This window comes from Xenopus tropicalis, chromosome 9 (genome assembly GCF_000004195.4).
Source record: "Xenopus tropicalis strain Nigerian chromosome 9, UCB_Xtro_10.0, whole genome shotgun sequence".
Classification (NCBI taxonomy): Eukaryota; Metazoa; Chordata; class Amphibia; order Anura; family Pipidae; genus Xenopus; species Xenopus tropicalis.
Genome location: NC_030685.2, coordinates 34,072,554 through 34,090,475, shown reverse-complemented (window position 1 = coordinate 34,090,475; position 17,922 = coordinate 34,072,554). Strand labels below are relative to the sequence as shown.

The 17,922-nt window shown below is 37.7% G+C and overlaps 1 protein-coding gene across 1 annotated transcript; it reads left to right on the top strand.

Moving 5' to 3' along the window:
- The first annotated feature begins 2,430 nt into the window (after positions 1–2,430).
- On the top strand, positions 2,431–17,434 carry nde1 (nudE neurodevelopment protein 1). Its single transcript, NM_001007995.1, is given in 9 exon segments — positions 2,431–2,471; positions 5,194–5,323; positions 5,407–5,560; positions 7,534–7,682; positions 9,019–9,155; positions 10,831–11,016; positions 13,015–13,106; positions 14,127–14,278; positions 15,483–17,434. Coding segments are annotated over 8 exon segments (1,050 nt in total). The 5' UTR covers positions 2,431–2,471; positions 5,194–5,237; the 3' UTR covers positions 15,577–17,434.
- Positions 17,435–17,922: the final 488 nt, after the last annotated feature.

The window sequence follows — 17,922 nt, the reverse complement described above, 5'->3', positions numbered from 1 at the left end:
TAGCAGCAGCTGGATGTAAGATCATTTTATAGTAATGGGCAGCAATTCCACCAACCACTGGAACTGTTCAGGGAAAAGGACTGGGATGAAGGTAGGTACACTATGAAAAAAGAGCCATTTAAAAACTCTTTAGTACCCTTCCGCCCTCTTTACAGGCTATAGATCAAAAAACATTTCAACTTATTACTTGGCTTATGCTAGCAGAGTTAGCATAGTTGGCAGAAATCCAATAAGGGCTTTAGATAATTTGGACAAAGTGGGGCCCCCCACACAGAAGTACTGTATGTGACCCAGTACATACTAGGCCATGCTAGGTCATTTCAATTGTGTTAACGGCATAGCATGTAGGGGGACTTTAATAAAGAGATTTACTATTTACATTGTAGCAATGAACAGAGGTCGCCATCTTGCATCATCTGTAAAATGAAATACGCTCGGAGCCCCTTAGTCTTGTTCTAATGGGAAAAGCAAAGTAACCAGTAATATATTCCAAAAGTCTAAAGAAACCCTGGATATCTATGCACACCTTAATTAACCCAGAATGTGTGAATGTCTTCTGTAAAAACATGTCATAAAGTACATTTCAAAGTACAATAAAATCACAAAATAAAGCAATAAAAACAGTGACAATGGTTGTGAAAAATTCACACTTCCATGTGTCTCCCTGTGCAATTAAAGGACAAGGAAACTCCTAAAAGTAAAACTTTAGCAAGCAATTGGCCACCATTATTCCTTGAGAACCCAATATTTATTGTGCAAAACCCTTTACTTTTTATGCAGCACTCCTTACTTAGATTGGCAGTGACCATATTGCCTCTGCCAGCTTTATCCTCCTGGCCAGGGTGTTGATCCATGCATAACTTTTATATGCTGGAATGTTTACATCATGTTTGGGTCATGATGGTATTCAAATTTCAATATTTGTATGTATGTGCATGCTTTTAGTACTACCACAATTCAAGAAATTAGCTGAAAATGTTTTTATATAGAAAGCTTTCTATAGAGGGGGGAAAGGGTATTGAAGTAAATATATATAAAAATATTTCCAACATTTCATACGGTAGCTTCAAATAATCTCTTCAATTTAAAAATCCAGACTTGTCTTGAAAAATCCACTGGTGGAGGAAATAGCTGGCCACCTCAGTCATACAAAAATGTGGTTGCGTTCCGAAAGTAAAAACATTTTACTGTCCGAACAATCGTGAACGGCGCAAAAACCTTTCTGGCTTTGATACTTTAATGTATGATTTTTTGCAATGACTATGACCATTTGGGAATTTATTCAAGCTTTGAAAAGTCGTGGAATTTTAACGAAAATATTGTGGACATAACGAAAAGTTTTATAAATTAGAAAAAATACGATTTTTTTCTGAAAAAAAAAAATCTGATTTCATGTATGGACCCCTTAACCATGGGCTATAATTAAGAGTCAGATGCACTTGAAAGATACTTTCAACGTATGTTACATACAGTGGCAGCTGCTAAGGTTTGCTGGGACCTATGAATATTTGAAGTTGAAGTTCAAGTTGTACTGAGATTTGTAGAGTTAAAGGAACAGTAACACCAAAAAATGAAAGTGTAAAAAACTAACTAAAATATAATGTGCTGCTGCCCTGCACTGGTAAAAGTTGTGTGTTTACTTCAGAAAGTCTACTATAATTTATATAAATAAGCTGCTGTGTAGCCATGGGGGCAGCCATTCAAAGGAGAAAAGGCACAGGCACATAGCAGATAACAGATAAAACACTATTGTATTCTACAGAACTTATCTGCTATGTAACCTGTGCCTTTTCTCCTTTTTTCCAGCTTGAATGGCTGCCCCCATGGCTACACAGCAGCTTATTATATAAATTATAGTAGTGTTACTGTAGCAAACACACCAGTTTACCAGTACAGGGCAAAAGTGCATTATATTTTGATTACTTTAAAGCTCTTTTATTTTTTGGTGTTACTGTTCCTTTAATAGCAATAGACCACCAGCTTTTCAAAAGCTCTGATTTGCATTGTAATAGGGTATGGAGTATTTTTCTGCTACCCAGTGCTTTATTTTGGAATGTATCACGCCAAATCTCCAATATTCTGTTGTAGTATATGGCAGGGGGTGGTGTCACCTATGTAGAACATCTTTTGTTAATATCAACTCTTTTTGCAAAGCGATTATAAGGCCTTCGTGAGCATTTTATTTGCAAATTCCATAATATAGCAGGGCCATCATTCTTAACTTTCATTTGCTTTGACTCACGCTTTGAACACAACCAATCCGCAGTTTGGGGGCAGCCTGCAACTAGCTCAATTGCTCCGCCCATTCCCTCACTCGGCATCTGCAGCGCAACGGGAGGCGGGGCATAATGTAGAAGAAGAGTGGATGCTTTCGGGTGCGTCTTTTAAAAAACCGGAAGTACGTCGGAAAGAGAAGCCGGTGCGGGTCTGAGAAGGATGTGATAGGACTGGAGCGAAAAATCGGGGTTCGGGTGAGTTGGCATCGGCCAGCGAGTTTCGCGGTCACCTGTACTGGTGTTTATACTATAATTTCTGTGTGACACACGGCAGCTTGTTTCCCATCAGGCCTTGCTATCACTACAGACTATTGCCTTTGCGTTATGTATTGTTGTCTACCTGGCAACCCTGAAGTTTGATATGTGTAATGGGCTTAATGGCAAATTCTTAGTTTCATGTATAAGTGAGGTTAGAGTTTGCAGCTCATACATTCCCAGTATGTTTGATGTCAGTGTAGCATTGTAATCTGTGTAAGTTGGTCAGTATCCTGCCCCTTCACCTCCCCCCACTCCCCCAGCTCTTTATGTCCCTGACTTGTTGTGAAGTGCTGTGCATGACAGTGCTTAACATGTAGAAGAAATAAATGTTTTTTTTATCAGAGCCACAGGCCAGAATAAAATCAGTTAGTGCTTCCCTTGTGGTGGGACACACAGTGCCCTGCATAATAAATATAACAAACGTTTGTTCATTTGTAACATCACAAGACCAGTTTAGCCCATGAGTTGCGCTCGCTGCTAGCTGTATTGCTTCAGTTTTGCGCTTTTTACAGGAATTTATGAGATGGAACATTTAGTTTACCTAGGAATATTGTATTTTTCAGGATATCCCAAGTGTAATTCCACTTCCATAACAAGATAAAGCACTTAACAGTCAAAGACAATTAAAACATTAACTGTTATTATAATACAGGTGCTGGGTGTATAATACACCCAGCACCTGATCTGGGAATCAGCACTTATATTGTAGTGTCACCCACTGTGACCTACAGCCCTTATACTGCATTTTCTTATTTGTGTCTGTAAGTTACCCTCCCATATAGATTGTAAGCTCTACAGGGCAGGGACCTCCATCCTCTTGTGTCTTTGACTCTTATTGCAACTGTATTTATCTTGTATCTATCTGTATTGTTGTACTTTGTATTTGTCTATTATTATCTTAATAATCCCCTGTTTGTATTAATGTATTCTACTGTACAGGGCTGCGTGCATAAGTAGCGCTTTATAAATAAAGATATACATACATACATAAAAACAAACTAAACATTTTATTATATACATGTAAATACAGGGAAAACCCTGTGTCTCTACAATTAATATATATAGTTTTATGGACTTTCCTGGATAGATCAGAAACTTCATTAGTGGGTTTTCAAAGCCCCATTCTAAAAATCAGTATAATTTAAAGTGGCCATACATAAGCCCTAAAAATATCCATTGGTTAGGTTTGAAATCCCGTTAGGCAAGGACAACATTGCCATATTGATGTGGTCCTTAGCCAAGGTAGGTTTGCTGTCTGACTAGCACCACTTAGAGAGCTCAACATGTTTGGACAGTTTGACTATTTCTGACTAATAATAGAATTAAAATATGACTATCTACTCAACACAAACTATGAAACTGCAAAGGTTTGCTAAAGTATTTATGACTTTTTTGAGTCTACTCTAATCTTTAATTTTTCACATCTTATCTCAGACATGTCCTTTGATATAAATATAACCTATCCTAAAAATTAATGGCAGCAGTCTTCTGAACAGTTTAAAGCTTATGATTACCTAAGTGTGGTTTATGGAGACCCCAATATAAAAATAGTGCTTATGCATTTCTTGGTTGCTGCTTCAGCTCCTGTAAATCCTGCTTTTCCCATACACACAGTGCAGACAAACTGACCATATAAAAATGAATTTTTAAAATATACATTTTGACAAATCTAAAATGGGAAAATGTCTGTTCCAAAATTTAGATTTATATTCTGATAGTTTTGAGAACAATTAAAAAAAAAAAAATTCCACTTAACTATAGAGCATTGTATCCCATTTATGTGTATAAATACAAAGATAAAACATGCTAAAGTCCAAAGGATAAAACTATGGGAGCCTGTAAATGAATTGAAAATGCTACACACTATTTTACTAGCCAAAACAATGCCTCAAAACAATATAAAAAAAAAAAATTGCAGAGTGGGATCAGTGGTCAAAATCAAGCTTCCACTTTCTTGCTTGTTTGTGCCTGTAAAACGTTAATTGCACAGCAAGACAACAGTGATGCCAGAATAAAACAAGTCACAACACCGTGTGATTGGCATTCATGCCAGTGATACGCACATGACCATGTACACAACTTTCCTATCGTTAATGCAGTACAATAATATTGTTGGAAATCTTTTTTCCTATTTTCTTTCTAATGGCACATGTTTAAGCTGGCTGAGAAGAGTACTATGTGCTAGCTCAGCCTATTGCAAACTCTAATGTGCTACACAAAGAGCAGTATTATACTGTAAGGCTTATGGGGACACTGGGCTTTTGTATCAGTTACTATTTTTTCAGAGGAACATTGCTGAGACAAAGTGTTTTTCTTGAAGTAATAACAGCCTGCATGTTCTCTGACCATAGTAATTCTAATATATTTCTCACAATACTAAGCTTTGTCTTTCCTTGGGCAAAATTAAAGAAAACTACCCATGCAGACTATAAAAAGACTAGTAAGTGCTTGCCTCCTACGTTTGGACCCACAGCTGCTTCCATCGATATCTGGTCACATCACAGTCAAACGGTAAGTTTAGCCTGTGACTTGCACAGGTGGCCAAAGCTTTAAAAGATCTACGACAATATTGTCCATTGATAATGTTTGTTATGTTCTGAAGTGGTTACTGCTAACTGGTACAGATAATAGTATGATTGTTTACTTTGTGTGTTTGCAGATACGTGAACATATTTACTGCAGCCTTCTCATGGAAATATTACCATGGATGACTTAGAAAACAACATCTTTAATTCTGTGGAGGAAGAGATCATTTACTGGAAAAGTGTGGCAATGAAATATAAGACATGGTATGCCATTTTACGAGTAGAGTCCTTCAGCATTAGCACATACTGGGAATACATTATAATGTGCTTTATGCTTCTTCCTATAGCTCTGAGGAAGCCCAACAGGAGCTGCAGGAGTTTCAGGAGGCCAGTAGAGAATATGAAGCAGAGCTAGAGGCTCAGCTCCAGCAGATTGAGGGTAGAAACAGAGACCTCTTCTCTGAAAACAACCGTTTGCGAATGGAACTTGATGGCATTAAGGTAATTAACATATCTGTGGTTTTAAAATCTTTTAATGGCAGCCTAGTTTAGAGTATCTTCGGAATATATTCTGTATAACCTTACAGGACAAGGAAAGCTGTTACGGTTTGCCAAATAGTTATGGAATCTCAGTGGCCCTCATTGTTTGCCTCTTACTCTAAGCTGGCACCTTTCTTTCAGGGTTGCCTGAAAAGCTGGAGGAAGATGGCAGTGGTCAGCCCTGCTAAAAACTGCCCTGAGCTGGTGCACTTTTTTTTTTTTTTTTTTTTTTTTTTTAAGAGGAGTGCAGGCCCAGGTTAAAGGAGAAGGAAAGGTACTAAATAACTAAGCTTTATCAGGAAGGTCTATGTAAATACAGCCATAAGCACTTAGACTGAGTCACTCTATCAAAAGAAACACAAGATTTCTTGTCTCCTTTTTTTTTGTAAACAGAATAATCCTTCATTTTTGGGACCAGAGTCTGTGCAGCTATCTCCTTTCTCCCTTCTCCTGCTCCCCCTCCCATCAGAATGTGTGATCTATGCTACCAGCCCCTAGAGCTGCAGCAGGAAGCTATGGAGACCAAGGAGCCACACTGGCTATCTCTTCCTTTATCCTACTCCATCATATACATTTGTTTGCCCTTGCGTCCTGCATCCATGAGCTATATTAAGGACTCGCTGCTTGTGAGGGGTTCCTTTATAGCACCAGCTGGCTAGAATATGATAGCTATAATTCCAGTGCACCTGCAGCATTAGGTCAGGTTGATCTGTTCCCAGGATGTTAATGCTAAATTCCAGGTTTGTTCCAGGAGATTGCCTACATTGCCTGCTTGCCAACCTTTGCAAACAGGTGAGACTGTCCTTCTGTGCTGCCAAAAGGTTGTTTCTAAAGTTCAGAATTTGTTATTTTATGTCTATTGTGATTCTCAATACTAATAATGTCCCACCGACATTTCAACACCCTATGTAATAAATTCTCAGTTTTATAATACAATTTACTCTGCTTACTTGCTTTTGATTTGACTACTATCAATCTGTAGAGATAAAGACACTTCATATACCATAGCTTTTACCTCTGTTGAATAAACAGTGAAAACATTCTGAACATAACCCATGGTTTTATAGGTGTTCTAAAATGAGATAAATTCACGATCTGTTCACTCATGTTACAAAATAGGGATATCTGTTGCCCGCTGTTTAACAACGGGTAAAATCGCGTGTGTCATCACTCTAAGGGAGGGGTTCATCCCAGATGTTCTGCTAATGGACAAATGGTTATATTGTAATCCAGCAGCTGTGCTGATGCCTGTAGGGCCTGAATAACTGTCTTATGTTAGCACTTGGCCTTATTCTTTTCTGAGTACTGGTAATTTTAGATGCAAAATTAGACTTATTTAGATATGTTACATTCATAGAGCAGAACTACCTGTTCTGTTGAATGGAGTAAAATCTATAGAAAGACCACTTATGTAAAAAACTTCAGGTCAAAAGCATAATTGATAATAAATCACATAGCTATACATCTTTCTTCTGGTTTAGCCTCTGCTGTGTTCATAAGCTAAAGATACATATCTGAAACATTAAGTTGTTATACATGAGGGGCATTTTGTCAGACAGATGCTGGGGGCTGCCTATGTTGCAGGGTCAATAAGGGCACTGAGGTAACTGAAATATCTCTGAATAAATGAGACATAATCTTGAGCTGCCATAAGTAGCTTCTTGCGTAAGGTGTTTCTCTAATTTATTCTTCTAGGTAATAATTTTGTACATCTCTGTTCTTTGTCTGTTTAGTGCATATCTTACCAGTATAGAATTTCTGCTAAATTGGCAACTTTAGTTTATCTGCTGTTGAAGTGATATATTTCAATTCATCGCACTATTGGGAGATTTTGCCTTTATACAAATATGGCTATTTTTTTCCCTCCTTAAGAATCAATGTAACAAAATATGCCAGTGCAGGTTAAATCATAATTTATTTATTGTTGTCCACAGGAAAAGTATGAGGAGCAACATTCAGAAAACTATGTACAGATATGTTCATTGGAAGGAGATCTCTCTCAAACCAAAGCAGTCCGAGATCAACTGCAAAAGTACATTCGGGAGCTAGAACAAGCTAATGATGACTTGGAGAGGGCTAAGAGGTCAGTGGAGTTATACAGTGCCAGGTGGTACATTCTTAAAGGCAACAGTACTCGATGCTCATCAACTGGCTCCATGTTATTTTGTGCAATTGCATATATATTCATGATCAAAAAATTTCCAAGCCATCATAGGACACCAAGGAAAATCACATGCAATGGTAATTACTTCTGGCATTATTTTTCTTAGACCTATGCCAGCATTGGTCTCAGTCTGGTTGTCCCACACGTAGCTTTTTAAAAAAGGATAAGACCACTAGTAAAGATCTGGGTGTAAGGGTTTTGAAACCCCATGGAAGTTTGGCCACTCTTCCTGCTAAAAGTTACAATGTCTCCCAAAATGCCCTTTATTTCTTGCAGCGCCGTTTGTTGTGATATGACAGTAACACTGTTTTACCACAGACACCCAGGGTATATTTATTAACATTGGAGACAAATGCCACTGGTGATGCTGACCATAGCAACAACTTGATTTGAATGGTCACCTACAAGTTAGAAAATAAAAGCAAAGATCTTATTGGTTGCTATGGGCAACATCACAGGTGATGTTTATGTTCACTGTTAATAAAAATTTCCTCAAGACTTCCCCATGCAAAACATTTTGCCATGTCATATGTATTTATGAATAAGTAAACCTTTTTTCTTTTTCTATCAGTAAAATTACTCTAAACAGCCTCCAGAATTACCTGCCTTTATCCCAGCATTCTCTCTGACCTGGTTCCTCAGTTAGAAGTTGATCCTTTTTCTTTGCTTCCTTGTGCAGAGTGAAGCCCCGCCCCCTCTTCCTGTTCTCTCTCCAATTCTGGGCATGCCTGGAGGCAGCAGGAGCCAGTCTGCTTTAGCAGGGTTTTTTGATGAGACCTTTTTACTGATAGAAAAAGAAAAAAGGTTTACTTATTCTTTAATGCCGAGGGTCATCTACGGTGTACCACAATGTCATATTGTTGTCTAGCAAGCAACTTAAAATTACAAATGAAATAAACATACATTATAACTAAATAGAATTTTTCAGGATAATTTCAATGTTTTAAATATGCAGTAATTCTACACAGAATCAAATTTATGATAATGGATATATATTGTATGCTGCTTTATGCTATAACTTATTTTAAAGCACCATATCCACTATGCCATGTTTATATCATATTCTCTCTGGGTACAAAGACAAAATTCCAGAATTAGTACTATATATTCATGTTGTATCCAATATCTGGTTTTTACAAACCCAAAATGTAGAATTTTTCATGATCTAAAGCTTTAGCCCCTGCAAACAAAACACAGATAACCATTTTATGGACAGTGATATTGCTACATAGTCGTTATTGTGGTCTTTTCACAGAGCTACAATAATGTCTCTGGAGGATTTTGAGCAGCGTTTAAATCAGGCCATTGAGAGAAATGCTTTTCTTGAAAGTGAGCTGGATGAAAAGGAAAATCTTCTGGAATCAGTGCAGAGACTAAAGGATGAAGCTCGAGGTAAAATGTCCCAGTTTGGCCCTAATCTGATGTTTTCTGCATGTCTCCGTTCAAATATAAGGTATTGCTTATACATGGAAATAATGTCAGCAGGTTGTGGCTTAATAACAGATTTACTCATTCTCCCTTAAAGAGAGTGCAACACTTGTGGCAAGGGTTAACCTAGCCTAGAATAACACAAGGGTGCTAATAAAAGTGTTGCTGCACAAAGAGGTAGTAGTTTGCTAGTTTTAAAGGGATTGTTCACCTTTTAAACTAACATTTAGTATGATATAGACATAGCTATTCTGAGGCAATTTGCAATTGGTATTCATATTTATTTTTCATGGGTTTCAGTTATTTAGCTTTAGTTGTTTAGCAGCTTTCCAGTTTGGTGGTTTAGCAGCTATGGCTGCTAGGGCCTTTCTGGGTGAAAGTTTGAACTCCATTTCCATATCCATTTCATAAATATACTTCTAAAAATCCCAGCAGCATTCGGCGGAATCCATGCTCCTGGCTGAACTAAATCATTAAAATCATAAACACGGAACATGAACATTTTATGACACACCCAGCATGCGGCAAATTAGGATTCGGTTTTGGTATTCGCCCAAATCTTTTACAAAGGATTTGGGGTTCTGCCAAATCGGAAAATAGTAGATTATTGGTACATGTATGTTGAGTAGGCAAACCTAACCAATGTCTCTGTACTGTCTGTCATTGAATTAATGGTGCGGGTTTAAATATTATCATCTGCAGATGCACCATGTTGGTCAGTGCCTGTTGCATAGGCAAATGAGGAATAAAGGAGCAACAGCTCTTCACTTTCTGCTGTTTTGATTGTTTGGACTGTCAGCTTGAACAACCAAAAAAATAGCCAGATGGCCATATTACTGCTTGTACAAAATTTGTTTTACCCGGAGGCTCATCAGTCAGGTATAGGACAGGACTGACCCATGTGAAGCCACCTTAAAGGAGAAGGAAAGGCATTTTGGTATTTAACTGCCAGTAGATTTGCTGCATTAGTGCAAATTAGAATTCTATATTTATTCTGCAGAAAGCATTACCATACCTGAGTAAACAGCCCTAGAAGCTTCCTCCGTTTGTTTAAGACAGCAGCTGCCATTTTAGCTTGGTCTCCTTAGCTTCTTGCTGTAGCTCTACCTCAGTTCATGCTTATGAATTCTTATTGGAAGGGGAGCAAAAAAATGAAGGGAGAGAGGGGAGAGCAGCGCATACTCGGACCCCAAACCTGAAGGAGCCCTGATGGAGAGGAAGTAGGATACCAAAGAACATGTTTATTAAAAAAAAAAAAAGACAAGAAATCCTGTGTTTCATTTGATAGTGGATTCAGTGCAGCCTTTCTGCGAGTGCTTATGGCTGTATTTACATAGGCCTTTCTGATACAGCTTGCTTAGTTTTCACCTTTACTTCTCCTTTAAATGGGTTCAGCAAAACAATGGTGGCCTACTACATGATTTCCCATTTTAAGGATGGGATGGGATGAGTGTAATGCATTTAGATACCTAGTGCTCCACCAACTTCTAACTATTCTAGAAAGTGAAGTATAGAGACATCTTGCAGATACATAATTTAGAATGCAATGCTCTTTGTTGCTGGTTCGGCATAAGATTTATTTAAAACTGGCAAAGTTGAATTTATTTGCCATTTACACTGATATTCTTCTGTAAAACAGATCTGAGGCAGGAACTGGCTGTGCAGCAGAAGCAAGAGAAGCCTAAATCCAACATGGGCAGTCCTGAAACTGAACGAATGGACACATCAGTTAAAGCTTCAGTAGCCATTCCCTCAGCTCCTTTAACGCCTTTAAGTCAAAGAGGATGTGCTTCTACTCTGACCTCTCCCCTGTCATTCAGAACAAGTAAGGACATAACAAAATTGGATGCGTAATTTAAGAAAAAAAAGTCTGGCCTTTCAGCCTTCTGTAATGCAGCTATTACATGGGTAGATATTTGGAATGCCCCAAAATGCGTGTATTTATTTGCATAATGAAAGAAAATGACAATTTCTAATGTATTTAACATTTTAAACTGGTGTGCAAATAACATCAGTTTCTGTTGTTTTCTAAGTTTCTCAGGCTACAGTAACATGATTTATTCAGCCAAGACTCCAGTTCCTAAAATGCCTTGCACACTTCTGTTAGTCTCCTTTATTGCAGGTCTGTTATTCAGATATCATGCAAGGCATTATGGGAGCAAGAGTCATGGCTGCAAGAGAGCTGACTACCAATACAATATACAGGTATGGGATCCCTTACCTGGAAACCCGTTATACAGAAAGCTCCAAATTACGGAAAGCCTGTCTCCCCTAGACTCCACTTTAATCAAATAATTCAGAATTTTAAAACTTGATTCCCCTTTTCTCTGTAATAATAAAACAGTACCTTGTAATTGATCCCAACTAAGATATAATTAATCCTTTTTGGATGCAAAATAATCCTATTGGGTTTAATTTAATGTCTTATTATTTTTTGTTTTTTTGATTTTTTAGTAGACTTAAGGTATGCAGATCCAAATTATGGAAAGACCCTTTATCTGGAATATCCTTGGTCCCGAGCATTCTGGATAATGGGTCCTATACCTGTATCTATTAATAGTATCAGTTCGACAAAATGCTTTCAAATTCAATTACATTGTCAACTAACTTGAAAACTGATAATTGATACCATTAAAAGTAAGCAGCATTTATATATATTTATATGCAATTTTTGCTTGAAAAAAAAAAAAAACGCAGTAAATAGTAATTGTGTAGTAGAGTTGAGGACTAGCTTTTTTTATGCAGGGGGTTTTCCTGTGAACTGATGAACTGATGGTTTGTTTTGTCAGAACCAGCTAGTAATCAGGAAGTCAGAAAGTGAAAAATTTCATTTCATTGGTTTCATTTTCTGGTTTAATGCAAAATAATTATTTCTTAATTTAAACAATAGATTGCATTTATGTATGTTCAGCAGAAGCCACTTCATTAATTGAAAAGTAGTTATGCTACTGCTTTAATTTTAAGCAACTTTCCAGTATAGTTTAGTTTCTTTTATTACACACAAAACTGTTGGGTGGATATCTCCTTTGCTGTAAACAGAGCATGACTAAATAAACATTTCTGTGCCTAAAACTACTTGTACAAGTAGTGTTAGGCAGTTCTTATTGAAGTATGTGGGAGGCGACACTAGTGGTTTGCCAGTTGGGAAGGCACTGTGTGTGCCATAGCCATAAATGTCCCTAACTGCATCTGTTTTATGTATACATTAAGGGGTGTATTTATGAGCATTGGAGACAAACAACTTGTCATGCTTCCCATAGCAACCAATCAGATTTTTGCTTTTGTTTTCTAACTTGAATTGGTTGCTATGGGCAACATACTTCCCTGAATGCATTATCAAAGGACCAAAAAAGAAAGGATTTCATATGCATTTAAATGTGTAATGTTATGTTACCCTTCACTGGTAAAAATCATGTTTGCTTCAGAAACACTACTACAGTTTATATAAATATACTGCTGTGTAGCCGTGAGAGCAAGCTCAATTTTGAGCTCAAGCTCAGTAGTAAAAAAAAATAGGCTCATATTTATACAGCAGGTAATATTAAATTAGGTAGAATACAATGGGGTCTAGCTCTTACATTGGGAGATAAACATGGGTCATATGCAATTCATGGCTCTTTATGTGACTATAGAATTAACACAAACAGAATATATTCCTTGCTATGAAATACTTTATTAAGTGCTTGACCAACATTTAATGCAAAAAAAAAAAAAAAAGCACTTTAATTCAGATTATTTAACATCTCCTGGTGTGAAGTCATTTTAAATGTGTTTTTTCTTAGCAAGTTCTTGTGTACTGATTCTTTCTTTGTGCCACTTGTAGGTTTGGATGATGGTTATAGCGGTACCCCACTAACACCGTGTGCACGGATATCCGCATTGAACATAGTAGGAGATCTGCTTAGAAAAGTTGGGGTGAGGATTGTTTTTGTATTGTTCAAGTTTGTGTAGTTCCCAAACCATGAGTAATGGTTTTATAATTGGGTAATAAGTAATTGCTTTCCTGAGGTGCACTACTTGGTGGGGGAAGCTATTCCCAAAGGATGCACCACTTGGGGAGCAATGCTGCCCTCAAAGGTGGCCACATGGAAACTAATGCCAACCTCCAAAGATTGACCTCTAGGGGGAGTAATGCCTTCCCCCAAGGTGTGTCAGTTGCTTTAGAAACATATGAAATCCTGTACTCTTTCATACTGTTAAATTTAGGGTTGCCTATCCTGCTTCTCTAGCTAAAATATTTATTAGCTTACTGATGCCCATGCATATGTAACACTATGATTGGTTTATTACATTATATTGTCCCTCCGTAGCTGCCTAAGACTAACAGTTGGCAGCTTCTCATAATATAATAATTTAACAGTGCAGTTCAAAAGCTTTAGACAGAGAACATCATCTGTGAATGGCTCTTAGGGGCAGATTTATCAAAATGTGAGTTTAGAGCTTAATACATAAAAATTCACCCGCGTTCTATTCATTCCTATGGGATTTTTTAAAGTGTATTTATCAAATGGTGAGTTCTAACTTTCACCCATTGATAAATACACTTCTAAAAATCCCATGAATAGAATGTGGGTGAGTTTTTGTGCATTAAGTGCTAAACTCACATTTTGATAAATCTGCCCCTTAATTTATCTGTTAACTAATGTTTTAAAAACTTTAAAATATATTCATCAGGGGTTTACCTACAAGATGCACATATGTCAGGCTAGACTGAGGTTGATGATCTCTGGCACTAGATTAAATCTCTAACTTTTTATATTGTAAAATGTAAAAAACAGTATTTACAGATATGTAACAGCTTTGTTTTTTTTTTTAACCCTAGGTAAAGAGAAGCTTTATATTTAACTCTAGATAAAGAGTAAAGAGAAGCTTTACAATATGTGAAAAATATAACACCACCAATTACTGATTCATTAACCCTTTTGCTCAACATAGGCTCTGGAATCTAAGCTGGCATCTTGCAGAAATTTTGTGCATGAGCAGTCTCCCAACAGGCCACTTACATCGGTGTCGGCTAGAATGAACAAAACTAGAGAAGGCATTGAAAACAGATTAAGTATGGCCAGCGGATCATCTGTTGAAAAGGGGTAAAGCATTTTTTTTATCTTTTTCTCTTAGGGATCAAACAGGATGGGTCAGGATCTTACATTATGTATTTAAAATATGCAGACAGAAAAATGCCAAACAGTAGATTAGATTATGTTTAATACTTGTTACTCATGGCCTATATCAAACCCTTATACATCTCTCTTGGAATACCTGGGAATACTTTGAGGCACCAGTGCTATCAAGTAACTTTGTGTTAGCTTCATTGAAGAGCTCGCTCTGACACACAAGTCCTTCATCAGAAGTGGGACATTGGCATTCCCTGATTTACCCATATATGTTGGTGTGGCTTGACTTTATTCTGTTTGATAAGTTATGTCTTGCACTGTCAAAGTTTAAACCAACCTCGCCTTAAATGAGCCACAGCTACTCTGGTTGGCTAAACTAAGGGGCACATTTACTAACCCACGAACAGGCCGAATGCGTCCGATTGCGTTTTTTCGTAATGATCGGTATTTTGCGATTTTTTCGGAAAATTGTCGCGACTTTTTCGTTACTAATACGATTTGTGCGAAAAAACACGAGTTTTTCGTAGCCATTCCGAAAGTTGCGCAAAATCTGGCGATTTTTTTGTAGCGTTAAAACTTGCGCAAAAAGTTGCGATTTTTTCGTAGCATTAAAACTTGCGCGAAACGTCGCACCTTTTAAGTTTTACCGCTACGAAAAAGGCGCAACTTTTCGCGCAAGTTTTAACGCTACAGAAAAATTGCCAGATTTTGCGCAACTTTCGGAATGGCTACGAAAAACTCACGTTTTTTCGCGCAAATCGTATTGGTAACGAAAAAGTCGCGACAATTTCCGAAAAGTCGTAAAGACGCCGAAAAAAACGCAAAAAATACGAAAAAGTCGCAAAAAATGTTCGTTTTCAAATCGGAATTTTTCCAATTCGGTTCAGATTCGTGTCTTAGTAAATGTGCCCCTAAGTGTTTGAATCAAAGCCTGGACAGTCCTTACACTAGCTATGCTTTACCTTTTACTAGAACATAAGTGCATTGTGGCACAATAGTTGCATGGTGTTTGAGACACTTTTAATATTGGTCACAAGGCAGTATTTTGGGCTCTCAACAGCTCTTTATCAGGATTTGAAAGCTCAAAATGTTGCATTATATTTATTTAAGTGACTTAGACCTTGTGAGATGAGAAATGTGCCTGGAATTAAATGTATTTATAAATTTGTCTTTTCAGATTAATAAAGCGACTGGAATTTGGATCATTACCTTCAAACACGCCTGTGCAGGGGATGCACTCGCCTCAAGGGGTAGTTAAGATGATAATTTAGAAACTGCAGGCTTTAATTTATTGTTTTAATAGAATTTTACAATGGATACTATGCACTGGACTCATGCAGCTCTGAGACTGGACTTCTGTGGACATTTGTAAGGAGTGCGTGAGCTGCTAAGACATGGACCATTTTTAATTTCACTGTTACTAAACCACTGTTTACAGTTATTCAAAATATTGTCTGGGAAAGCGGTACAGAGTTAAAATTTAATGAACAGGCTGCCGTAGTTTGTAGTACAGCACCTGGCATACATTCAGGTTTCTAGATGGGAGATTGTATGATTGTCTGCAGGTATATCTAGCAGCCCTTTTGGGATATGTATGAAAAATATATTTATACTCTGACTGCAAGAACTCAAGGCCATTCCCCAACCCAAGTTGACATGGCTGTGCAGCAGTGGTGGGGCTAGGCCAGACATAACTATGAATATTTGCCTGAATTCCAGGGACAACCATTACAGGGAGGCTAACCAGTAAAAATAAGTCATCTGACTTTGTCAACTTTCTTGCATTACCTCTTCAAGCATGACCAAAATGTTTGGTTTGGGGGCTTTAAAGGGGGTGTTCAACATTTAAAGCCCTTGTGAAACAGATCATCTATTTTTTTTTTTTTTTTATATATATTGCTGACTTTCCTATTTTGCCCTCCATTTTGAAATGTAATATTCAACTTTGATTTTTTATTATATCTTATGTGCTTACATTCAAACTACTGATTTCTAGAGACAGTGAGCCCTAGGGGCCAGCTGTTGAAATAGCTACCAAACTGGGCAGATGCAGGAAAAAGCCTACAAAGTTTAGACCAATTGCATCTTTTTTTTATTTTTCTGCCCTGTGCAATTTTTGCTCAAGTACTTATTCAAGGAAATTAACAAGTGCCTTTAGTGAATTATGAAAACTAACATGCTTTTTCATTCTGGGCATATTCGGATTTTCAAGTAGACAACAGATGTTATGTAATGTTAGCTATGCTGTAACTGTTGCGTATGGCAAGTGCTAAAATGTAATTCTGCTGAGTTGCCATGCCCTTAATGCATATGTACAAAGTCCACCCACTGTGGTTACAGGCAGATACTGTTCCAATACACCTTGCATTGTGCTAGTACAAATGCTTATAAGGAATATGTGCTTACTGTGTAGCATGTGCTCACAATGAGATCTAGTTGGGCATGCATTTCTGCTGCTGATACCCTGATAAATGTCAGATAACAGCAGAATTTTAAAATTATAAAAATAGAGCTGTATTTGAAGGAGGACTAAAGATCAACAAAGAATTGGGCTTGAACCTTATATTTTGATCCTTAGTACCAGCCAAACACTAAAACAGCCCTTTAACAGTTAAGATATGTGCCTCTGACAGCAGCACTGAGCATGTGTAATAAACGAGGAGCTACTGGGGCATTTTCAGTTTCCTGAGCTTAGGGACTGACTCACAATATACAGTTAACAATACAAAGCTGGTTAGTAATTCAGATGTCATCAAAGCAATTGGTGAATTTTGGATCAAATTGATAACTGAGCCTTTAGCTTCTGTGACCATTGTAACTGCAAGTTTTGCTAATGTTTTATGATTTTTTGTGACCCCTAAGCTTAGTTTCTCAACAACGGCACAAAGAGCATATGTGCAGTGTCAGTGGCAATTAGAGGTTATTGCTGTTAAGGGTTGCTAAACTTCAATGCTGGTACACTAAGTTCAGGATATAAAAACACAGCTTTTCTACACATTCTTTTAGGCTTTAGTTCTCCTTTATATACTTTATATATATCTCCTGTATATACTCCATTCCACTTGAGAGCACTTCTGCATCTTTTGCATACTGTGCATTAGTTGTACATAATAAAAATAATTCTCTAGATTTTGATTTGTGTTTTTGTTTGCTTTACTCACTTTTTCAAAGGTAACAAAAGGGTCAACCTCAAAGTATAAGATAAAGCATGAAAAGAGAACCCCTTAATTAGAAAACACTTTTAGGGCTCTGGCACACGGGGAGATTAGTTGCCCACGACAAATCTCCCTTTTCTCTTACAGGTGTCTGTGGGACACAGGGACCATGGGTATAGTATCTACCAGCAGGAGGCAGGACACTAGAGAGGAAGAAGCCCCTCCTCCCTGGTACTATACCCCCGTAACTTCCTTACTGATCCAGTTTTGTCTAGTGTCCTCAGGAGACAGGATCTACAGCTCCCTCTGAATTCTACGGCCAGAGCTACCTGGCACCAGGGGTTGTTCTATAGGGCCCTTTCTGAGTTCCCTCTACAGACTTCCCCCAACGTGGGACCCAGGCACCGGGGCCACTAAGACTCCTATGGAGCGGGCCACACAGAGTTTTTTCCTGCCTATACC